Raw genomic sequence first — 25,490 nt, forward strand, 5'->3', positions numbered from 1 at the left:
GGTCCGGTACTCGGGGGTTGGTACAAGGTACTTGACCGGCTTATTCCTGGCAGTAGTAAGTCTGTAGCCATTAAGAAAATGCTATTGGATCAGGTAAGAATGGCCGTCACCATTGTCTCCATGTTACAGGAGTGTAGTGATCGGGGGTCTGGGGAGGCAGGAGACTCCACTTGGACTGACGGTGCACGGTGCTGTAGCTTAGTCAGGGACTGATACTCAGACTGTACTTGTAGGAGCCATGTAGTTGTGTACTCTGGGATGGTGGGATGGTTATGGGATGGCGAGGGTAGAGCAGGTGGTTATGGGATGTTGATGTTTCTTCCCACAGGGCGGCTTTGCTCCTTGCATCCTCGGGTGTTTCCTGACCATCGTTGGCTCGTTGAATGGATTGTCTACAGATGAAATCTGGGACAAGCTGAAGCGGGTAAACCCCTGGCAGAGGAAGGGTTACTGTGATCTGGGGGGCTGGTGCGGGGGTCTTGGTGTGTCTGCCCGTCCTCCAGGTCTCATCTGGAAAGTATTACTTGTGTAAATAAAGTCTGATGAGAACGTGGCGGTGACAGTGACGGGAGGTCAAGGCGAACAGAAGACATTAGTTCTGCAAACATCCGGATGTGGAATCAGAGGAGGCGACACGACACCAGATCTCTATATATAAACCTCACCACATGATGGGGGCGCCAAGGGGACCGCACTCCGCATCTGCTGATGTCTTATGTGATGTCATATCCATGTCTACTCGGGGGGGGGGGGGGGGGGGGGGGGCCAATGACGTCTCAGAACCTCAGAGTTGTATGCAACAAAGTGTGGAGGAAGAAGGCGTAAGATGGCCCCCACTAATAGAAGGTGCCCTGGGTCTTTCTTCCAGATATAGAGGCTCCTGTCTTTCCTTCATGAGTAATGGGTTCCTTATATCTTTATTAAAGATATAATGGGCTCCCCATGTGTTTCCTCTAGATATAATGGGTTCCCTCCATGTGTTTCCTCTAGATATAATGGGTTCCCTCCATGTGTTTCCTCTAGATATAATGGGTTCCCTCCATGTGTTTCCTCTAGATATAATGGGTTCCCTCCATGTGTTTCCTCTAGATATAATGGGTTCCCTCCATGTGTTTCCTCTAGATATAATGGGTTCCCTCCATGTGTTTCCTCTAGATATAATGGGTTCCCTCCATGTGTTTCCTCTAGATATAATGGGTTCCCTCCATGTGTTTCCGCTAGATATAATGGGTTCCCTCCATGTGTTTCCTCTAGATATAGTGGGTTCCCTCCATGTGTTTCCTCCAGATATAATGGGTTCCCTCCATGTGTTTCCTCTAGATATAATGGGTTCCCTCCATGTGTTTCCACAAGATATAATTGGATTCCCCCATGTGTTTCCTCCAGATATATTGGATTCCCCCATGTGTTTCCTCCAGATATATTGGGTTCCCTCCATGTGTTTCCGCTAGATATAATGGGTTCCCTCCATGTGTTTCCTCTAGATATAATGGGTTCCCTCCATGTGTTTCCTCTAGATATAGTGGGTTCCCCTCCATGTGTTTCCTCTAGATATAGTGGGTTCCCCATGTGTTTCCTCCAGATATAATGGGTTCCCTCCATGTGTTTCCGCTAGATATAATGGTTCCCTCCATGTGTTTCCTCCAGATATATTGGATTCCCCCATGTGTTTCCTCCAGATATAATGGGTTCCCCATGTGTTTCCACAAGATATAATTGGTTCCCTCCATGTGTTTCCTCCAGATATATTGGATTCCCCCATGTGTTTCCTCCAGATATATTGGATTTCCCCCATGTGTTTCCTCCAGATATATTGGGTTCCCTCCATGTGTTTCCCTCCAGATATAATGGGTTCCCCCATGTGTTTCCTCCAGATATAATGGGTTCCCCATGTGTTTCCTCTAGATATATTGGGTTCCCTCCATGTGTTTCCTCCAGATATAATGGGTTCCCTCCATGTGTTTCCTCCAGATATAATGGGTTCCCCATGTGTTTCCTCCAGATATATTGGGTTCCCCTATGTGTTTTCTCCAGATATAATGGGTTATCCCATGTGCTTCCTCCAGATATAATGGGTTATCCCTTGTGCTTCCTCCAGATATAATGGGTTCCCTCCATGTGTTTCCTCTAGATATAATGGGTTCCCTCCATGTGTTTCCTCCAGATATAGTTGGTTCCCCATGTGTTTCCTCCAGATATAATGGGTTCCCCATGTGTTTCCTCCAGATATAATGGGTTACCCATGTGTTTCCTCTAGATATAATGGGTTCCCTCCATGTGTTTCCTCTATATATAATGGGTTCCCTCCATGTGTTTCCTCTAGATATAATGGGTTCCCCATGTGTTTCCTCCAGATATAATGGGTTCCCCATGTGTTTCCTCTAGATATAATGGGTTTCCACCATGTGTTTCCTCCAGATATATTGGATTCCCCCATGTGTTTCCTCTAGATATAATGGGTTCCCCCCATGTGTTTCCTCCAGATATAATGGGTTCCCCCATGTGTTTCCTCTAGATATAATGGCTTCCCCCATGTGTTTCCTCCAGATATAATGGGTTCCCTCCATGTGTTTCCGCTAGATATAATGGGTTCCCTCCATGTGTTTCCTCTAGATATAATGGGTTCCCTCCATGTGTTTCCTCTAGATATAGTGGGTTCCCTCCATGTGTTTCCTCTAGATATAGTGGGTTCCCCATGTGTTTCCTCCAGATATAATGGGTTCCCTCCATGTGTTTCCGCTAGATATAATGGGTTCCCTCCATGTGTTTCCTTCAGATATATTGGATTCCCCCATGTGTTTCCTCCAGATATAATGGGTTCCCCATGTGTTTCCACAAGATATAATTGGTTCCCTCCATGTGTTTCCTCCAGATATATTGGATTCCCCCATGTGTTTCCTCCAGATATATTGGATTCCCCCATGTGTTTCCTCCAGATATATTGGGTTCCCTCCATGTGTTTCCCTCCGGATATAATGGGTTCCCCCCCATGTGTTTCCTCCAGATATAATGGGTTCCCCATGTGTTTCCTCTAGGTATATTGGGTTCCCTCCATGTGTTTCCTCCAGATATAATGGGTTCCCTCCATGTGTTTCCTCCAGATATAATGGGTTCCCTCCATGTGTTTCCTTCAGATATAATGGGTTCCCCTATGTGTTTTCTCCAGATATAATGGGTTATCCCATGTGCTTCCTCCAGATATAATGGGTTATCCCATGTGCTTCCTCCAGATATAATGGGTTCCCTCCATGTGTTTCCTCTAGATATAATGGGTTCCCTCCATGTGTTTCCTCCAGATATAATGGGTTCCCCATGTGTTTCCTCCAGATATAGTTGGTTCCCCATGTGTTTCCTCCAGATATAATGGGTTCCCCATGTGTTTCCTCCAGATATAATGGGTTCCCCATGTGTTTCCTCTAGATATAATGGGTTCCCTCCATGTGTTTCCTCTATATATAATGGGTTCCCTCCATGTGTTTCCTCTAGATATAATGGGTTCCCCATGTGTTTCCTCCAGATATAATGGGTTTCCACCATGTGTTTCCTCCAGATATATTGGGTTCCCTCCATGTGTTTCCTCCAGATATATTGGATTCCCCCATGTGTTTCCTCTAGATATAATGGGTTCCATCCATGTGTTTCCTCCAGATATAATGGGTTCCCCCATGTGTTTCCTCTAGATATAATGGCTTCCCCCATGTGTTTCCTTCAGATATAATGGGTTCCCCATGTGTTTCCTCTAGATATAATGGGTTTCCACCATGTGTTTCCTCCAGATATATTGGGTTCCCTCCATGTGTTTCCTCCAGATATATTGGATTCCCCCATGTGTTTCCTCTAGATATAATGGGTTCCCCCCATGTGTTTCCTCCAGATATAATGGGTTCCCCTATGTGTTTCCTTCAGATATAATGGGTTCCCCCATGTGATTCCTTCAGATATAATGGGTTCCCCTATGTGTTTTCTCCAGATATAATGGGTTATCCCATGTGCTTCCTCCACATATAGTTGGTTCCCCATGTGTTTCCTCCAGATATATTGGGTTCCCTCCATGTGTTTTCTCCAGATATAATGGGTTCCCCCCATGTGTTTCCTCCAGATATAATGGGTTCCCCCATGTGTTTCCTTCAGATATAATGGGTTCCCCCATGTGTTTCCTTCAGATATAATGGGTTCCCCCATGTGTTTCCTTGAGATATAATGGGTTCCCCTATGTGTTTTCTCCAGATATAATGGGTTATCCCATGTGCTTCCTCCAGATATAGTTGGTTCCCCATGTGTTTCCTCCAGATATAATGGGTTCCCCATGTGTTTACTCCAGATATAATGGGTTTCCCATGTGTTTCCTCCAGATATAGTTGGTTCCCCCATGTGTTTCCTCCAGATATAATGGGTTCCCTCCATGTGTTTCCTTCAGATATATTGGATTCCCCCATGTGTTTCCTTCAGATATAATGGGTTCCCCCATGTGTTTCCTTCAGATATAATGGGTTCCCCCATGTGTTTCCTTCAGATATAATGGGTTCCCCTATGTGTTTTCTCCAGATATAATGGGTTCCCCATGTGTTTCCTCCAGATATAGTTGGTTCCCCATGTGTTTCCTCCAGATATAATGGGTTCCCCATGTGTTTCCTTCAGATATAATGGGTTCCCCTATGTGTTTTCTCCAGATATAATGGGTTATCCCATGTGCTTCCTCCAGATATAGTTGGTTCCCCATGTGTTTCCTCCAGATATAATGGGTTATCCCATGTGCTTCCTCCAGATATAGTTGGTTCCCCCATGTGTTTCCTCCAGATATAATGGGTTCCCTCCATGTGTTTCCTTCAGATATATTGGATTCCCCCATGTGTTTCCTTCAGATATAATGGGTTCCCCCATGTGTTTCCTTCAGATATAATGGGTTCCCCCATGTGTTTCCTTCAGATATAATGGGTTCCCCTATGTGTTTTCTCCAGATATAATGGGTTCCCCATGTGTTTCCTCCAGATATAGTTGGTTCCCCATGTGTTTCCTCCAGATATAATGGGTTCCCCATGTGTTTCCTTCAGATATAATGGGTTCCCCTATGTGTTTTCTCCAGATATAATGGGTTATCCCATGTGCTTCCTCCAGATATAGTTGGTTCCCCATGTGTTTCCTCCAGATATAATGGGTTCCCCATGTGTTTCCTCCAGATATAATGGGTTCCCCCATGTGTTTCCTCCAGACATAGTTGGTTCCCCATGTGTTTCCTCCAGATACAATGGGTTCCCCATGTGTTTCCTCCAGACATAGTTGGTTCTCCATGTGTTTCCTCCAGACATAATGGGTTCCCCCATGTGTTTCCTCCAGATATAATGGGTTCCCCATGTGTTTCCTCCAGATATAATGGGTTCCCCATGTGTTTCCTCCAGACATAGTTGGTTCTCCATGTGTTTCCTCCAGGTATAATGGGTTCCCAATGTGTTTCATCCAGATAAAAATGGGTTCCTCCATGTGTTTCCTAAAGGGCAGTATGTATAGAGGGCATCCTATATCCTACCATATTGAAGGCTCAATATCACATACGATCAGATACAGTGAGATACGATCAGATATGATACAGTGAGATATTATCAGATACCGTCAGATTTTATGGTTGATGTTGGAGGCAGGGCACACAGGGCAGTGTATGGATTTGCGTGACACAAACCCCATTGTGCAGACCCCTCAGAGCAGCCGCTGTTATCCCTACGAGCGGCCGCTGTTATCGCTTGCCTCACATTTTATCTTGATTTTTGTTCTTTCTTTTGCAGGATTATAAAGATGCTTTAATCACCAATTATTATGTAAGTTTATATCAGGTACCCTTTAGGTTTAGGGCCCCTGGTGCCCCCAGTCTTTATTCATCTCATCTTTTCTTTTCCTCAGATATGGCCAGCGGTGCAGATCGCTAATTTCTACTTCATCCCACTACATCACAGGTGAGAGTGAAGATTTTATGGTGGTATGAGTGAGTGCTTCCCTTAGAGGTCCATGTCAGCAGCACAGAGTATTTCAAGAAATGACTGGGCTGTACCTCCTTAGGTGTCCACAATGTGATGTCCACTGTCCCAATGTTCTCTCTTCATGTCCAGGCTGGCAGTGGTGCAGGTTGTGGCCATCATCTGGAACTCCTACCTCTCCTGGAAGGCAAACCAGGCCTGAGCCTACACGTCTACAGATGAACTTATTGGTGGAATGGAGGACCTTCATCCAGAATGACCTTCTCTTGTACACGTCCAACCTGGTCTCCAAAATGCCATATATGAAGGACTAGGGATCTGTTACTTGTCTGAATTCGGTATTATTGTTGGTATCGGTCACTTGTCTGGACTCTGTAATATTGTTGGGATCGGTCACTTGTCTGGACTCGGTAATATTGTTGGGATCAGTCACTTGTCTGGACTCGGTAATATTGTTGGGATTGGTCACTTGTCTGGACTCTGTAATATTGTTGGGATCGGTCACTTGTCTGGACTCTGTATTATAGTTGGGATCAGCCACTCATCTGTTCTCACTGTCCTCACTCTTTATACCTTATCTTTGATACCACAATGGTGTCCTGTAATTCCTGCACTGGTCCAGATGACTGACATTTAACCTGCCCCATCCACTTTTTCAGGATCTGTCTCAGGGATGTGCCAAGAATTTTTTTGTATTTGTCCTGCATTAAAGTGATGCACAAAACTGAAGGGACTCATGTTGGTGGTGAGATGCAGGGCAGCTTCTCACAAGAGTTCACAACATGACCCCCCCTCTGTAGAGTTTGGACATTTTCACCTTTTCTGCCTGGGATGTATTTTTGGCTCACATTATGGTTACCTCCTGCCCTCAGTAGTGGAGTAGTAGAGACATATTCCACCATCTTGTGTCCAGCTGATCTTCATGGACAGTGATGGGTTCCTTCTAGCACCATCCATGGAGAAGTGTAGGAACGGGGGGGGGGGGGGGGTGTAACATGCAGGGCCCTCGCTCAACAGCAAGGCCGGACCGGGGATGAAAACCAGCCCTGAAAATCATTGTAGACCAATCCACAAGCCACCGGCAGCCACAACCAGATTTATCCCTTTACCATACACTATTTATCTATCAAGGACTTACAAAATAAGTCACACTTTTACCACGTAACAATAGTTTGAGAAAAGGAAATAATAAAATGGTTACTGACCAAATCCTACCAATAACACCATATTATCACCATACATATTACCATCATACTGTTGCTGACCAAATCCTGTATCCTGCATCCTGTATCCAATATTACCAATATTTAGCGGGCCGTCACCCTGGAGGTAACCGGGGAGCGGGCCGTCACCCTGGAGGTAACCGGGGAGCGGGCCGTCACCCTGGAGGTAACCGGGGAGCGGGCCGTCACCCTGGAGGTAACCGGGGAGCGGGCCGTCACCCTGGAGGTAACCGGGGAGCGGGCCGTCACCCTGGAGGTAACCGGGGAGCGGGCCGTCACCCTGGAGGTAACCCGGGAGCAGGCTGTGAGTCGGACCTAATACTGTTGTAATTGCCCACTGGCCTCTGGTATTGCCCATATGGCACAGGTAGGTTAGTGTTTGGTCCCTTGGCGTTGGAGTGCGGGCTCAGGTACGTCCTTCATATAAGGATATATTGGATAATGTCTCTATTTTACATCAGTTTGAGGGTCAGTCATATTTCACTGTCTACATCTACCACAGTAGTGACCGAAATCTATGTATTGCCTTGTAATAAGAAAACGCCAAAATAAAACTCGCCTTTCCACTGCGCCCAAGCAGAGCCGTTCCGTCTGGGTCCGGGCCGCACAGAATGTCCATGTCAAGGCGCTGCCGACACCATGACATACGTTTCACTGCGGTGGTCCCGATAAGCTCCACTGAGCTGCTGGGATAGAATGTTTTCTCTATTGTAGATCAACTTTGATCACGGCGTCTAAGGGGTTAATGCTGAGCATCACATGTCCGGTATTCGCCACAGGTCCCGGCGGCTGATAGCTGTAGGGACCACTCTGCTATAACACATGTCATAGAAAGGGAGCGGGACGAGGGCGGACAGGTACCCCCTTCATCATTAATGAGAACCTGTCCCCAAACTAAACCTTTAATTTATTGTTCCTTATGTAATTATAAGACACTTTGCTATTTACTTGCTGTGATTGAAAAAATGGCCACTAGGTGGCTCTGTTCTGTTCCCTACAGTTAGTTTGGTCTCCTCCCGGCCTGGCAGGAGGTTGGGGGCGGGGCACGGGGAGGCCTGCTGGGGAACACCCACTTTCTCCTGCCGGGAGCTCAGACAATGTGAGCAGAGGGAAACCTATCATACACCGCTTTTTAAAGGGGTACTCCAGAGCTCCAGTGTTCTGAACATTTTGTTCAGAACGCTCGGAGGTGAAGGCTGTGATCGTGACGTCACAGCCACACCCCCTCAGATGACACACCCCCTCCCATAGACATGAACGGAGGGGACGTGGTGTGATGTCAGGATGGGGCGTGGCCATGACGTCACAACCACTGCTGCAGGAACCCGTCTTTTGTTTAGAATGTCGAGTGCCACGGGAGATCGCGGGGGCCCCAGCAGGGGATAAGATGTCTAGCAGCAGAGTTCCTCTTTAAATTTAAGGGCAGGAGGGGTGTTAGGAAGAGTTCGGGAATATAATCTCAGTTAGTTTAAGAAATTTGGTATGATGACCGGGACACTTTAAAGGGTTAAAGTTCATTATATTTGCCCCCTGATCTTGTCTTGGGTGAATTGTACCCTCTCTAGAGGGGGAGCTAATGCCCCTCCTGTCTTATCTCACCAGTCCTAAATACTGACAGTGGGTACATTCTTCTGACCCCCAAATAGACCCTAGAAGAAACTGCGGCCATTTCATAAACCCACTTGGGCTTAGAATACATACAAAATGGCCACTGCTCACAAAATGGCTGACACAATGTTGTAACTTAGTGATTCATTTTGGGGCCTACAATTAGCCCGACACTATAGACGGTGAAGCCGAAATCATGAGGTTCACATACTGGTTATCTGGGGGGGAGATTTATGAAAACCCGTCCAGAGGAGAAGTTGACCAGTTGCCCATAGCAACCAATCGGATCATGGCTTTCATTTTTGAAAAGGCCTCTGAAAAAGGAAATAAGTGATTTGATTGGTTGCTATAGGCAACTGGGCAGCTTTTCCTCTGGACCGATTTTGATAAATCTCCCCCTAGTATGTGGGTCCAGCTAAGAACATTCAATCAGCCGGTGAGTCCACACTAGGTCAGTGACTGATCCCATCTTTTATCTGGCCCCAGAAATCCTCGGCGCCACATCTGACCATGTGACAGGAGGACATGCTGCCAGCAAGAATGGAAGTGAATGGCCTCTGGAATGGTTGAGCAATCAGTCGTACGGCCTTTTAAGCCAGAAATTCTTCCAATTGGTTTACTGCCCATTGGGGCTCGTGAGTGCCAGGAGAAGTCTACGACTACGATGAGAAGATGCCAGGACCTTGGGCACTATAGGAAGTAGGTTGTGGAGGTCAGTGTGAAGGTCTGGATGGTGGTCAGGGTGGAGGTTAGGATGGAGGTCGGGGTGAAGGTTTGGATGGAGGCCCAGGTGGAGATCAGGGTAGAGCTCATGGTGGAGGTTATGATGGAGGTCAGGGTGGAGGTCACAATGGAGGTCAGGGTGGAGGTCAGGATGGAGATCAGAATGGAGCTCAGGCAGAAAGGGTGAGAAGGAGGATTGGCAGAAATTATGGGGCAGAGATTGAGAGAGGAGGAAGAAGAGATGGGTCATAGAAGCCAGGGGAAGAGGTCAGATGAAGAGGTCAGGTGGTAGAGGCAAGTTGGGGGTCAGGGGGAGAGACTGGCGTTCTTTGTTAGGGTATCACAGGAGAACATGGCGGCATTGGGCACTCTGTTGGAGAACACTCCGGATCCATGGGCTCAGAGCTTGGCTGGCACTGGCACCACGTGTCTCCATGCCCAGGTGCTCAGGTGTTAAGCCCGTAATGAGAAATTAAGGCCATTTAGGGAGATGTGCGGGCGAGTGTGCGGCGGCGCTGCCATCATTAAGTCTCCGCACCCACAGATAATAGAAAGCGTTCTGTTCCCTCCGCTCCTGGAAATGGAGAAAGACAACAGAAACGCTGCCAGCCGTGCCGCACCGTGCCAAGAGACGGGCACCAGGGAGGACACGTGGTTACTCCATTATATACACATTCATAGAATGCCAGATACTGTCTGAAAAAGTATGTGCCCCCCATGTGCAGATCTCAGCATCAACATAAAGGGGACGGAAGTGACCAGAACAGTTATATATCACAGAGAGCGGCCATATGTGCAGTAAGTAAGTGCCCCCCTGGTGTCCCCTACTGGCAGACACAACCCCCGGGGGCATTTGTTATGATCCTCTACAGATCGGACCTTTCCCGAGAAGGTTTTGGAGGTTTCTTGATTTACTTCATCCATTCCTCAGGGTAGACAGAGGGATGATGAGGGGGATTGTCCTGATACAAGATCTCCTGGCACCCGTAGATGTTATGTGTGCCCCTTTCTTCTGTGACCTCAGTAGTGGTGGTCTCCTCCTGGCACCCGTAGATGTTATGTGTGCCCCTTTCTTCTGTGACCTCAGTAGTGGTGGTCTCCTCCTGGCACCCGTAGATGTTATGTGTGCCCCTTTCTTCTGTGACCTCAGTAGTGGTGGTCTTCTCCTGGCACCCCAATGTAGGTGTCACGTGTGCCCCTTTCTCCTGTGACCTCAGTAGTGGTGGTCTCCTCCTGGTGCCCCAATGTAGGTGTCACGTGTGTCCCTTTCTCCTGTGGCCTCAGTAGTGGTGGTCTCCTCCTGGCACCCCAATGTAGATGTCACATGTGCTCTTTCTCCTGTGACCTCAGTAGTGGTGGTCTCCTCCTGGTGCCCCAATGTAGGTGTCACGTGTGTCCCTTTCTCCTGTGGCCTCAGTAGTGGTGGTCTCCTCCTGGTGCCCCAATGTAGGTGTCACGTGTGTCCCTTTCTCCTGTGGCCTCAGTAGTGGTGGTCTCCTCCTGGCACCCCAATGTAGATGTCACGTGTGCCCCTTTCTCCTGCTCTGTGATCTCAGTAGTGGTGATCTCCTCCTGGTGCCCCAATGTAGATGTCACGTGTGCCCCTTTCTCCTGTGGCCTCAGTAGTGGTGATCTCCTCCTGGCACCCCAGTATAGATGTCACGTGTGCCGCTTTCTCCTGTGGCCTCAGTAGTGGTGGTCTCCTCCTGGCACCCCAGTATAGATGTCACGTGTGCCCCTTTCTCCTGCTCTGTGGCCTCAGTAGTGGTGGTCTCCTCCTGGCACCCCAATGTAGATGTCACGTGTGCCTTTTCTCCTGTGGCCTCAGTAGTGGTGGTCTCCTCCTGGTGTCCCAATGTAGATGCCACGTGTGCCCCTTTCTCCTGTAACCTCAGTAGTGGTGTTCTCCTCCTGGCACCCCAATGTAGATGTCACGTGTGCCCCTTTCTCCTGTGACCTCAGTAGTGGTGGTCTCCTCCTGGCACCCCAATGTAGATGTCACGTGTGCCTTTTCTCCTGTGGCCTCAGTAGTGGTGGTCTCCTCCTGGTGTCCCAATGTAGATGCCACGTGTGCCCCTTTCTCCTGTAACCTCAGTAGTGGTGTTCTCCTCCTGGCACCCCAATGTAGATGTCACGTGTGCCCCTTTCTCCTGTGGCCTCAGTAGTGGTGTTCTCCTCCTGGCACCCCAATGTAGATGTCACGTGTGCCCCTTTCTCCTGTTACCTCAGTAGTGGTGGTCTCCTCCCGACACCCTAATGTAGATGTCACGTGTGCCCCTTTCTCCTGCTCTGTGGCTTCAGTTGTGGTGGTCTCCTCCTGGTGCCCCAATGTAGATGTCACGTGTGCCCCTTTCTCCTGTGACCTTAGTAGTGGTGATCTCCTTCTGGCACCCCAATGTAGATGTCATGTGTGTCCCTTTCTCCTGCTCTGTGGCCTCAGTAGTGGTGGTCTCCTCCTGGCACCCCAATGTAGATGTCATGTGTGCCCCTTTCTCCTGTGACCTCAGTAGTGGTGGTCTCCTCCTGGTGCCCCAATGTAGATGTCACGTGTGCCCCATTCTACGGTGATCTCCTCCTGGCGCCCCAATGTAGATGTCACGTGTGCCCCTTTCTCCTGCTCTGTGGCTTCAGTTGTGGTGGTCTCCTCCTGGCACCCCAATGTAGATGTCACGTGTGCCCCATTCTACTGTGACCTCAGTAGTGGGGATCTCCTCCTGGTGCCCCAATGTAGATGTCACTTGTGCCCCTTTCTCCTGTGACGTCAGTAGTGGTGATCTCCTCCTGGCACCCCAATGTAGATGTCACGTGTGCTCCTTTCTTCTGTGACCTCAGTAGTGATGGTCTCCTCCTGGAACCCCAATGTAGATGTCACGTGTGCCCCTTTCTGCTGTGGCCTCAGTAATGGTGTTCTCCTCCTGGCACCCCAATGTAGATGTCACGTGTGCCCCATTCTACTGTGACCTCAGTAGTGGTGGTCTTCTCCTGGCACCCCAATGTAGATGTCACGTGTGCCCCTTTCTCCTGTGGCCTCAGTAGTGGTGTTCTCCTCCTGGCACCCCAATGTAGATGTCACGTGTGCCCCTCTCTCCTGTGACCTCAGTAGTGGTGGTCTCCTCCTGGCACCCCAATGTAGATGTCACGTGTGTCCCTTTCTCCTGTGGCCTCAGTAGTGGTGGTCTTCTCCTGGCACCCCAATGTAGATGTCACGTGTGCCCCTTTCTCCTGTGGCCTCAGTAGTGGTGGTCTCCTCCCGACACCCCAATGTAGATGTCACGTGTGCCCCTTTCTCCTGTGGCCTCAGTAGTGGTGGTCTTCTCCTGGCACCCCAATGTAGATGTCACGTGTGCCCCTTTCTCCTGTGGCCTCAGTAGTGGTGGTCTCCTCCCGACACCCCAATGTAGATGTCACGTGTGCCCCTTTCTCCTGTGACCTCAGTAGTGGTGGTCTCCTCCCGACACCCCAATGTAGATGTCATGTGTGTCCCTTTCTCCTGTGGCCTCAGTAGTGGTGTTCTCCTCCTGGCACCCCAATGTAGATGTCATGTGTGTCCCTTTCTCCTGTGGCCTCAGTAGTGGTGATCTCCTCCTGGCGCCCCAATGTAGATGTCACGTGTGCCCCTTTCTCCTGTGACCTCAGTAGTGGTGGTCTCCTCCTGGCACCCCAATGTAGATGTCACGTGTGCCACTTTCTCCTGTGGCCTCAGTAGTGGTGGTCTTCTCCTGGCATCCCAATGTAGATGTCACGTGTGCCCCATTCTCCTGTTGCCTCAGTAGTGGTGTTCTCCTCCTGGCACCCCAATGTAGATGTCACGTGTGCCCCTTTCTCCTGTGGCCTCAGTAGTGGTGGTCTTCTCCTGGCATCCCAATGTAGATGTCACGTGTGCACCATTCTCCTGTGGCCTCACTAGTGGTGTTCTCCTCCTTGCCCCCCAATGTAGATGTCACGTGTGCATTTTCTCCTGTGACCTCAGTAGTGGTGATCTCCTCCTGGCGCCCCAATGTAGATGTCACGTGTGCCCCTTTCTCCTGTGACCTCAGTAGTGGTGGTCTCTTCCTGGCACCCCAATGTAGATGTCACGTGTGCCCCTTTCTCCTGTGGCCTCAGTAGTGGTGGTCTCTTCCTGGCACCCCAATGTAGATGTCACGTGTGCCCCTTTCTCCTGTGACCTCAGTAGTGGTGGTCTCCTCCTGGTGCCCCAATGTAGATGTCATGTGTGTCCCTTTCTCCTGTGGCCTCAGTAGTGGTGGTCTCCTCCTGGCGCCCCAATGTAGATGTCATGTGTGCCCCTTTCTCCTGCTCTGTGGCTTCAGTTGTGGTGATCTCCTCCTGGTGCCCCAATGTAGATGTCACGTGTGCCCCTTTCTCCTGTGGCCTCAGTAGTGGTGGTCTCCTCCTGGCGCCCCAATGTAGATGTCACGTGTGCCCCTTTCTCCTGTGGCCTCAGTAGTGGTGTTCTTCTCCTGGCCCCCCAATGTAGATGTCACGTGTGCTTTTTCTCCTGTGACCTCAGTAGTGGTGGTCTCTTCCTGGCACCTCAATGTAGATGTCACGTGTGCCCCTTTCTCCTGTGGCCTCAGTAGTGGTGGTCTCCTCCTGGCGCCCCAATGTAGATGTCACGTGTGCCCCATTCTCCTGTGACCTCAGTAGTGGTGGTCTCCTCCTGGCACCCCAATGTAGATGTCACGTGTGCCCCTTTCTCCTGTGACCTCAGTAGTGGTGGTCTCCTCCTGGCGCCCCAATGTAGATGTCACGTGTGCCCCTTTCTCTTGTGACCTCAGTAGTGGTGGTCTCCTCCTGGCACCCCAATGTAGATGTCACGTGTGCCCCATTCTACTGTGACCTCAATAGTGATGATCTCCTCCTGGTGCCCCAATGTAGATGTCATGTGTGTCCCATTCTCCTGTGACCTCAGTAGTGGTGATCACCTCCTGGTGCCCCAATGTAGATGTCACGTGTGCCCCTTTCTCCTGTGACCTCAGTAGTGGTGTTCTCCTCCTGGCACCCCAATGTAGATGTCACGTGTGCCCCTTTCTCCTGTGACCTCAGTAGTGGTGGTCTTCTCCTGGCACCCCAATGTAGATGTCACATGTGCCCCTTTCTCCTGTGGCCTCAGTAGTGGTGTTCTCCTCCTGGCACCCCAATGTAGATGTCACGTGTGCCCCTTTCTCCTGTGGCCTCAGTTGTGGTGGTCTCCTCCTGGCGCCCCAATGTAGATGTCACGTGTGCCCCTTTCTCCTGCTCTGTGGCTTCAGTTGTGGTGGTCTCCTCCTGGTGCCCCAATGTAGATGTCACGTGTGCCCCTTTCTCCTGTGGCCTCAGTAGTGGTGTTCTCCTCCTGGCACCCCAATGTAGATGTCACGTGTGCCCCTTTCTCCTGTGGCCTCAGTAGTGGTGTTCTCCTCCTGGCACCCCAATGTAGATGTCACGTGTGCCCCTTTCTCCTGTGACCTCAGTAGTGGTGGTCTCTTCCTGGCACCCCAATGTAGATGTCACGTGTGTCCCTTTCTCCTGGGGCCTCAGTAGTGGTGGTCTTCTCCTGGCGCCCCAATGTAGATGTCACGTGTGCCCCATTCTCCTGTGACCTCAGTAGTGGTGATCTCCTCCTGGTGCCCCAATGTAGATGTCACGTGTGCCCCTTTCTCCTGTGACCTCAGTAGTGGTGTTCTCCTCCTGGTGCCCCAATGTAGATGTCACGTGTGCCCCTTTCTCCTGTGACCTCAGTAGTGGTGGTCTCTTCCTGGCACCCCAATGTAGATGTCACGTGTGTCCCTTTCTCCTGGGGCCTCAGTAGTGGTGGTCTCCTCCTGGCGCCCCAATGTAGATGTCACGTGTGCCCCATTCTCCTGTGACCTCAGTAGTGGTGATCTCCTCCTGGTGCCCCAATGTAGATGTCACGTGTGCCCCTTTCTCCTGTGACCTCAGTAGTGGTGTTCTCCTCCTGGTGCCCCAATGTAGATGTCACGTGTGCCCCTTTCTCCTGCTCTGTGGCTTCAGTTGTGGTGGTCTCCTCCTGGTGCCCCAATGTAGATGTCACGTGTGCCCCATTCTCCTCTGACCTCAGTAGTGGTGGTCTCCTCCTGGTGCCCCAATGTAGATGTCTCTTGTGCCCCTTTCTCCTGTGGCCTCAATGCTGGTGAGATCTCCCTCCAGGTCCTGGGATGAGGTTCTGGTCTTAGAGACCCCCTCACACATTAAAGAGAAGTCACTTGTCCCCCCCATTATTGTTGGGTGCGGTGGCGTCACTGCGGTCACATCCATGGTCCGTCCTGCTCCGGTGGCTCCCGTCCATCATGCTGTCACTCATCGATGACCTTCACTTTCCTGTATCGGTGGATGAGCGGGATCTGTCAGCATTAATAGTGGGAGGACGGTCACCCGGGCGAGTGCGCTTGACTAATCTATAGCGACAGCCCCGAGTAAAGCGGCCATTAATCCATTAAATGTCTGGAGAGGAGTCGGACCTGAGTGATGACCCCCGAACACTGCGGCCCCTCATCTCGTGTCATCCTTGTCCTGTATCGCCCAACGCGGAGCCATGTATCTAAGTCAACCTTATGTGCTATTATCTGCCGAGCCGTGTATCTAATCCTATCATGTGTGATCCCATTTGCTGAGCTGTGTATCTAATCCTATTATCAGCTGAAGATTTGTTACAGTGTATCAGTCTAGAGTCCCCTTCAGTGATCGGCTTTATCCAAGGTGCTGGGAGTAAAGGGTTAAAGAGAACATGTGGAGGGAGCCCCAGGGCTTGTCAGGCTTCATCCAGTGCTGTTGATGAGGGGCCCCGGGCCCCTGAGGCTGATGATCACAGATTCACACATCTGGTGGCACCTGTTGGTGGAAAGTCACACATTAACCCCGTGTGTGGGCTCTTCCCCTGACACAAGGTGACGGTCTGTCAGCTCGGCTCAGCCCTCCTGGTGGAGGAGACAATTGTCCTGACTCCATGGATCCCACCAGAGGACGCAATGTGGGCGAAACATGGTGGGAAATGAGCAATGACCGGACAAGAGACATGAGAGATACAGGAGAAGATACACAAAGGAGAGAGAGAGACAGAGACAGGAGAGACGGAGACAGGAGAGACGGAGACAGGAGAGACGGAGACAGGAGAGACGGAGACAGGAGAGACGGAGACAGGAGAGACGGAGACAGGAGAGACGGAGACAGGAGAGACGGAGACAGGAGAGACGGAGACAGGAGAGACGGAGACAGGAGAGACAGAGACAGGAGAGACAGGAGAGACGGAGACAGGAGAGACGGAGACAGGAGAGACGGAGACAGGAGAAGATACAGGAGAAGATACAGAAAGGAGAGAGACAGACAGCAGAGACAGGAGAGACAGATACAGGAGAGACAGAGACAGGAGAGACGGAGACAAGAGAGACGGATACAGGAGAAGATACAGGAGAGACGGAGACAGGAGAGACGGAGACAGGAGAGACAGAGACAGGAGAGACGGATACAGGAGAGACAGATACAGGAGAGACAGATACAGGAGAGACAGATACAGGAGAAGATACAGGAGAGACAGATACAGGAGAGACAGAGACAGGAGAAGATACAGGAGAAGATACAGGAGAGACAGATACAGGAGAGACAGATACAGGAGAGACAGATACAGGAGAGACAGATACAGGAGAAGATACAGGAGAAGATACAGAAGAGACAGATACAGGAGAGACAGATACAGGAGAGACAGATACAGGAGAAGATACAGGAGAGACAGATACAGGAGAGACAGATACAGGAGAGACGGATACAGGAGAAGATACAGGAGAGACTGAGACAGGAGAGACTGAGACAGGAGAGACGGATACAGGAGAGACGGATACAGGAGAGACGGATACAGGAGAGACGGAGACAGGAGAAGATACAGGAGAGACGGAGACAGGAGAGACGGATACAGGAGAGACAGATACAGGAGAGACGGATACAGGAGAAGATACAGGAGAAGATACAGGAGAGACGGAGACAGGAGAGACGGATACAGGAGAGACGGAGACAGGAGAAGATACAGGAGAGACAGAGACAGGAGAGACGGAGACAGGAGAGACAGATACAGGAGAGACGGAGACAGGAGAGACAGAGACAGGAGAGACAGAGACAGGAGAGACAGATACAGGAGAAGATACAGGAGAGACAGATACAGGAGAGACGGAGACAGGAGAGACAGATACAGGAGAGACGGAGACAGGAGAGACGGAGACAGGAGAGACGGAGACAGGAGAGACGGAGACAGGAGAGACAGAGACAGGAGAGACAGATACAGGAGAAGATACAGGAGAGACAGGAGAGACAGAGACAGGAGAGACAGACAGGAGAGACAGATACAGGAGAAGATACAGGAGAGACAGAGACAGGAGAGACAGAGACAGGAGAGACAGAGACAGGAGAGACAGAGACAGGAGAGACAGAGACAGGAGAGATAGAGAAAGGAGAGATAGAGACAGGAGAGATAGAGACAGGAGAGAAAGAGACAGGAGAGGCAGAGACAGGAGAGAGACAGAGACATGAGAGACAGAGACAGGAGAGACAGAGACGGGAGAGACGAGGAGACGGGAGAGACGGAGACGGGAGAGACGGAGACGGGAGAGACGGAGACAGGAGAAGATACAGGAGAAGATACAGAAAGGAGAGAGGCAGAGACAGGAGAGACAGAGACATCAGAGACAGGAGAGACAGATACAGGAGAGACAGATACAGGAGAAGATACAGGAGAGACAGATACAGGAGAGACAGAGACAGGAGAGACAGATACAGGAGAGACATAGACAGGAGAAGATACAGAAAGGAGAGAGACAGGAGAGACAGAGACAGGAGAGACAGATACAGGAGAGGAAGATACAGGAGAGGAAGATACAGGAGAGACGGAGACAGGAGAGACGGAGACAGGAGAGACGGAGACAGGAGAGACGGATACAGGAGAGACGGATACAGGAGAGACGGAGACAGGAGAAGATACAGGAGAGACAGAGACAGGAGAGACGGATACAGGAGAGACGGAGACAGGAGAGACAGATACAGGAGAAGATACAGGAGAGACAGATACAGGAGAGACAGATACAGGAGAGACAGATACAGGAGAAGATACAGGAGAGACGGAGACAGGAGAGACGGATACAGGAGAGACAGATACAGGAGAAGAGACAGGAGAGACAGAGACAGGAGAGACAGAGACAGGAGAAGATATAGGAGAGACAGATACAGGAGAGAAGGAGAGATGGAGACATGAGAGACAGATACACCAGAGACAGAGACAGGAGAAGAGACAGGAGAGACAGAGACAGGAGAAGATACAGGAGAGACAGAGACAGGAGAGACAGAGACAGGAGAAGATACAGGAGAGACAGATACAGGAGAGACAGGAGAAGATACAGGAGAGACAGACAGGAGAGACAGAGACAGGAGAAGATACAGGAGAGACAGGAGAAGATACAGGAGAGACAGACAGGAGAGACGGAGACAGGAGAGACGGAGACAGGAGAGACGGAGACAGGAGAGACGGAGACAGGAGAGACGGAGACAGGAGAGACGGATACAGGAGAGACAGATAAGAGAAGATACAGGAGAGACAGAGACAGGAGAGACAGAGACAGGAGAAGATACAGGAGAGACAGAGACAGGAGAAGATACAGGAGAGACAGATACAGGAGAAGATACAGGAGAGACAGAGACAGGAGAGACAGAGACAGGAGAGACAGAGACAGGAGAGACAGAGACAGGAGAGACAGAGACAGGAGAGACAGAGACAGGAGAGACAGTGACAGGAGAAGATATAGGAGAGACAGATACAGGAGAGACAGATACAGGAGAGACAGAGACAGGAGAGACAGAGACAGGAGAGACAGAGACAGGAGAGACAGAGACAGGAGAGACAGTGACAGGAGAAGATATAGGAGAGACAGATACAGGAGAGACAGATACAGGAGAGACAGATACAGGAGAGACAGATACAGGAGAAGATACAGGAGAGACGGAGACAGGAGAGACGGAGACAGGAGAGACGGATACAGGAGAGACGGATACAGGAGAGACGGATACAGGAGAGACAGATACAGGAGAGACAGATACAGGAGAGACAGATACAGGAGAGACAGATACAGGAGAAGATACAGGAGAGACGGATACAGGAGAGACGGAGACAGGAGAGACAGAGACAGGAGAAGATACAGGAGAGACAGATACAGGAGAAGATACAGGAGAGACAGAGACAGGAGAGACAGAGACAGGAGAGACAGAGACAGGAGAGACAGATACAGGAGAAGATACAGGAGAGACAGATACAGGAGAAGATACAGAAGAGACAGATACAGGAGAAGATACAGGAGAGACAGATACAGGAGAGACAGAGACAGGAGAGACAGAGACAGGAGAAGATACAGGAGAAGATACAGGAGAGACGGATACAGGAGAAGATACAGGAGAGACGGATACAGGAGAAGATACAGGAGAGACAGAGACAGGAGAGACAGAGACAGGAGAGACAGAGACAGGAGAGACAGATACAGGAGAAGATACAGGAGAGACAGATACAGGAGAAGATACAGAAGAGACAGATACAGGAGAAGATACAGGAGAGACAGATACAGGAGAGACAGAGACAGAGACAGGAGAAGATACAGGAGAAGATACAGGAGAGACAGATACAGGAGAGACAGAGACAGGAGAAGATACAGAAGAGACAGATACAGGAGAGACAGATACAGGAGAGACAGAGACAGGAGAAGATACAGAAGAGACAGATACAGGAGAGACAGATACAGGAGAGACAGAGACAGGAGAAGATACAGGAGAGACAGAGACAGGAGAGACAGATACAGGAGAGACAGAGACAGGAGAGACAGGAGAGACAGAGACAGGAGAGACGGATACAGGAGAGACAGATACAGGAGAAGATACAGGAGAAGATACAGGAGAGACAGAGACAGGAGAGACGGAGACAGGAGAGACGGAGACAGGAGAGACAGAGACAGGAGAGACGGATACAGGAGAGACAGATACAGGAGAGACAGATACAGGAGAGACAGATACAGGAGAGACAGAGACAGGAGAAGATACAGGAGAAGATACAGGAGAAGATACAGAAGAGACAGATACAGGAGAGACAGATACAGGAGAGACAGATACAGGAGAGACAGATACAGGAGAGACAGATACAGGAGAAGATACAGGAGAAGATACAGGAGAGACAGAGACAGGAGAAGATACAGGAGAAGATACAGGAGAGACAGAGACAGGAGAGACGGATACAGGAGAGACAGAGACAGGAGAGACAGATACAGGAGAGACAGATACAGGAGAAGATACAGGAGAGACAGATACAGGAGAGACAGAGACAGGAGAGACGGATACAGGAGAGACAGGAGAGACGGAGACAGGAGAGACGGAGACAGGAGAGACGGAGACAGGAGAGACAGATACAGGAGAGACGGATACAGGAGAAGGTACAGGAGAGACAGATACAGGAGAGACAGAGACAGGAGAGACAGAGACAGGAGAGACAGAGACAGGAGAAGATACAGGAGAGACAGAGACAGGAGAGACAGAGACAGGAGAGACAGAGACAGGAGAGACAGAGACAGGAGAGACAGAGACAGGAGAGACGGATACAGGAGAGACAGATACAGGAGAAGATACAGGAGAGACAGATACAGGAGAGACAGAGACAGGAGAGACGGATACAGGAGAGACGGAGACAGGAGAGACAGATACAGGAGAGACGGAGACAGGAGAGACGGATACAGGAGAGACAGATACAGGAGAAGATACAGGAGAGACAGATACAGGAGAGACAGAGACAGGAGAGACAGATACAGGAGAGACAGATACAGGAGAAACGGAGACAGGAGAGACAGAGACAGGAGAGACAGATACAGGAGAAGATACAGGAGAGACAGAGACAGGAGAGACAGAGACAGGAGAGACAGATACAGGAGAGACAGATACAGGAGAAGATACAGGAGAGACAGATACAGGAGAAGATACAGGAGAGACAGATACAGGAGAGACAGATACAGGAGAGACAGATACAGGAGAAGATACAGGAGAAGATACAGGAGAGACAGATACAGGAGAAGATACAGGAGAAGATACAGGAGAGACAGATACAGGAGAAGATACAGGAGAGACAGATACAGGAGAGACGGATACAGGAGAAGATACAGGAGAGACAGATACAGGAGAGACAGATACAGGAGAAGATACAGGAGAAGATACAGGAGAGACAGATACAGGAGAAGATACAGGAGAGACAGATACAGGAGAAGATACAGGAGAGACAGATACAGGAGAAGATACAGGAGAGACAGATACAGGAGAAGATACAGGAGAGACAGATACAGGAGAAGATACAGGAGAGACAGATACAGGAGAAGATACAGGAGAGACAGATACAGGAGAGACAGATACAGGAGAGACAGAGACAGGAGAGACAGATACAGGAGAGACGGATACAGGAGAGACGGATACAGGAGAGACGGATACAGGAGAGACATATACAGGAGAGACGGATACAGGAGAGACAGATACAGGAGAGACGGAGACAGGAGAAGATACAGGAGAGACAGATACAGGAGAGACGGATACAGGAGAGACGGATACAGGAGAAGATACAGGAGAGACAGATACAGGAGAGACGGATACAGGAGAGACAGATACAGGAGAAGATACAGGAGAGACAGATACAGGAGAGACAGAGACAGGAGAGACAGAGACAGGAGAGACAGATACAGGAGAAGATACAGGAGAGACAGATACAGGAGAGACAGATACAGGAGAAGATACAGGAGAGACAGAGACAGGAGAGACAGAGACAGGAGAAGATACAGGAGAGACAGATACAGGAGAAGATACAGGAGAGACAGATACAGGAGAGACAGAGACAGGAGAGACGGATACAGGAGAGACAGAGACAGGAGAGACAGATGCAGGAGAGACAGATACAGGAGAAGATACAGGAGAGACAGATACAGGAGAGACAGAGACAGGAGAGACGGAGACAGGAGAGACGGAGACAGGAGAGACAGGAGAGACAGAGACAGGAGAGACAGAGACAGGAGAAGATACAGGAGAAGATACAGGAGAGACAGATACAGGAGAGACAGATACAGGAGAGACAGATACAGGAGAGACGGATACAGGAGAGACGGAGACAGGAGAGACAGATACAGGAGAGACGGATACAGGAGAGACAGATACAGGAGAGACGGATACAGGAGAGACAGATACAGGAGAGAAAGATACAGGAGAAGATACAGGAGAGACAGATACAGGAGAGACAGAGACAGGAGAAGATACAGGAGAGACAGAGACAGGAGAGACAGAGACAGGAGAGACGGATACAGGAGAGACAGATACAGGAGAAGATACAGGAGAAGATACAGGAGAGACAGATACAGGAGAGACAGATACAGGAGAGACGGATACAGGAGAGACGGAGACAGGAGAGACAGAGACAGGAGAGACAGATACAGGAGAGACGGAGACAGGAGAGACAGATACAGGAGAGACAGATACAGGAGAAGATACAGGAGAGACAGATACAGGAGAGACAGATACAGGAGAGACGGATACAGGAGAGACAGATACAGGAGAGACGGATACAGGAGAGACAGATACAGGAGAGACAGATACAGGAGAAGATACAGGAGAGACATATACAGGAGAGACAGATACAGGAGAAGATACAGGAGAGACAGAGACAGGAGAAGATACAGGAGAGACGGAGACAGGAGAGACAGATACAGGAGAGACAGATACAGGAGAAGATACAGGAGAGACATATACAGGAGAGACAGATACAGGAGAGACAGATACAGGAGAAGATACAGGAGAGACAGAGACAGGAGAAGATACAGGAGAGACGGAGACAGGAGAGACAGATACAGGAGAGACAGATACAGGAGAAGATACAGGAGAGACATATACAGGAGAGACAGATACAGGAGAAGATACAGGAGAGACAGAGACAGGAGAAGATACAGGAGAGACGGAGACAGGAGAGACAGATACAGGAGAAGATACAGGAGAGACAGATACAGGAGAAGATACAGGAGAGACAGAGACAGGAGAAGATACAGGAGAGACAGAGACAGGAGAGACAGATACAGGAGAAGATACAGGAGAGACGGATACAGGAGAGACAGAGACAGGAGAAGATACAGGAGAGACAGAGACAGGAGAGACAGATACAGGAGAGACGGATACAGGAGAAGATACAGGAGAGACAGATACAGGAGAAGATACAGGAGAAGATACAGGAGAGACAGATACAGGAGAGACAGATACAGGAGAGACGGAGACAGGAGAGACGGAGACAGGAGAGACAGATACAGGAGAGACGGAGACAGGAGAGACGGATACAGGAGAGACAGATACAGGAGAAGATACAGGAGAGACAGAGACAGGAGAAGATACAGGAGAGACAGAGACAGGAGAGACAGATACAGGAGAGACGGATACAGGAGAAGATACAGGAGAGACAGATACAGGAGAAGATACAGGAGAAGATACAGGAGAGACAGATACAGGAGAGACAGATACAGGAGAGACGGAGACAGGAGAGACGGAGACAGGAGAGACAGATACAGGAGAGACAGATACAGGAGAGACAGATACAGGAGAAGATACAGGAGAGACAGATACAGGAGAGACAGGAGAGACAGATACAGGAGAGACAGAGACAGGAGAGACGGATACAGGAGAGACAGAGACAGGAGAGACAGATACAGGAGAGACGGAGACAGGAGAGACGGAGACAGGAGAGACAGATACAGGAGAAGATACAGGAGAGACAGATACAGGAGAGACAGATACAGGAGAAGATACAGGAGAGACAGATACAGGAGAAGATACAGGAGAGACAGAGACAGGAGAGATGGATACAGGAGAGACAGATACAGGAGAGACGGATACAGGAGAGACAGATACAGGAGAAGATACAGGAGAGACGGATACAGGAGAGACAGATACAGGAGAGACAGATACAGGAGAGACAGATACAGGAGAGATGGAGACAGGAGAGACAGAGACAGGAGAGACAGAGACAGGAGAGACAGAGACAGGAGAGACAGATACAGGAGAGACGGATACAGGAGAGACGGATACAGGAGAGACGGATACAGGAGAGACAGATACAGGAGAGACAGATACAGGAGAGACAGAGACAGGAGAAGATACAGGAGAAGATACAGGAGAGACAGAGACAGGAGAAGATACAGTAGAGACGGATACAGGAGAGACAGATACAGGAGAGACAGAGACAGGAGAAGATACAGGAGAGACAGAGACAGGAGAAGATACAGGAGAGACGGAGACAGGAGAAGATACAGGAGAGACAGATACAGGAGAAGATACAGGAGAGACAGAGACAGGAGAAGATACAGGAGAGACGGAGACAGGAGAGACAGATACAGGAGAGACAGATACAGGAGAAGATACAGGAGAGACAGATACAGGAGAAGATACAGGAGAGACAGATACAGGAGAAGATACAGGAGAGACAGAGACAGGAGAAGATACAGGAGAGACAGATACAGGAGAAGATACAGGAGAGACAGAGACAGGAGAAGATACAGGAGAGACAGACAGGAGAGACAGAGACAGGAGAGACAGAGACAGGAGAGACAGATACAGGAGAGACGGAGACAGGAGAGACAGATACAGGAGAGACAGAGACAGGAGAAGATACAGGAGAGACAGAGACAGGAGAGGATACAGAAGAGACAGATACAGGAGAAGATACAGGAGAGACAGATACAGGAGAAGATACAGGAGAGACAGAGACAGGAGAAGATACAGGAGAGACGGAGACAGGAGAGACAGATACAGGAGAGACAGATACAGGAGAGACAGATACAGGAGAGACAGATACAGGAGAGACAGATACAGGAGAGACGGATACAGGAGAAGATACAGGAGAGACAGATACAGGAGAAGATACAGGAGAAGATACAGGAGAGACAGATAC

The 25,490-nt window shown here is 49.9% G+C and overlaps 2 protein-coding genes across 2 annotated transcripts; both read left to right on the forward strand.

Moving 5' to 3' along the window:
• MPV17 (mitochondrial inner membrane protein MPV17) lies at window positions 1–7,945 on the forward strand (the record flags this gene model as incomplete). Its single annotated transcript, XM_056553226.1, is given in 5 exon segments — window positions 1–93; window positions 329–424; window positions 5,778–5,810; window positions 5,893–5,945; window positions 6,099–7,945. Coding segments are annotated over 5 exon segments (345 nt in total), but the record flags the coding sequence as incomplete, so codon positions are not given.
• On the forward strand, window positions 6,703–25,282 carry LOC130324276 (golgin subfamily A member 6-like protein 6; the record flags this gene model as incomplete). The annotated part of the gene is made up of 7 exons (XM_056553225.1): window positions 6,703–6,711; window positions 7,278–7,475; window positions 19,882–19,929; window positions 21,664–21,711; window positions 23,461–23,517; window positions 23,965–24,033; window positions 25,184–25,282. Coding segments are annotated over exons 1-7 (528 nt in total), but the record flags the coding sequence as incomplete, so codon positions are not given.
• Window positions 25,283–25,490: the final 208 nt, after the last annotated feature.

This window comes from Hyla sarda, unplaced genomic scaffold (assembly GCF_029499605.1).
Source record: "Hyla sarda isolate aHylSar1 unplaced genomic scaffold, aHylSar1.hap1 scaffold_2618, whole genome shotgun sequence".
NCBI lineage: Eukaryota > Metazoa > Chordata > Amphibia > Anura > Hylidae > Hyla > Hyla sarda.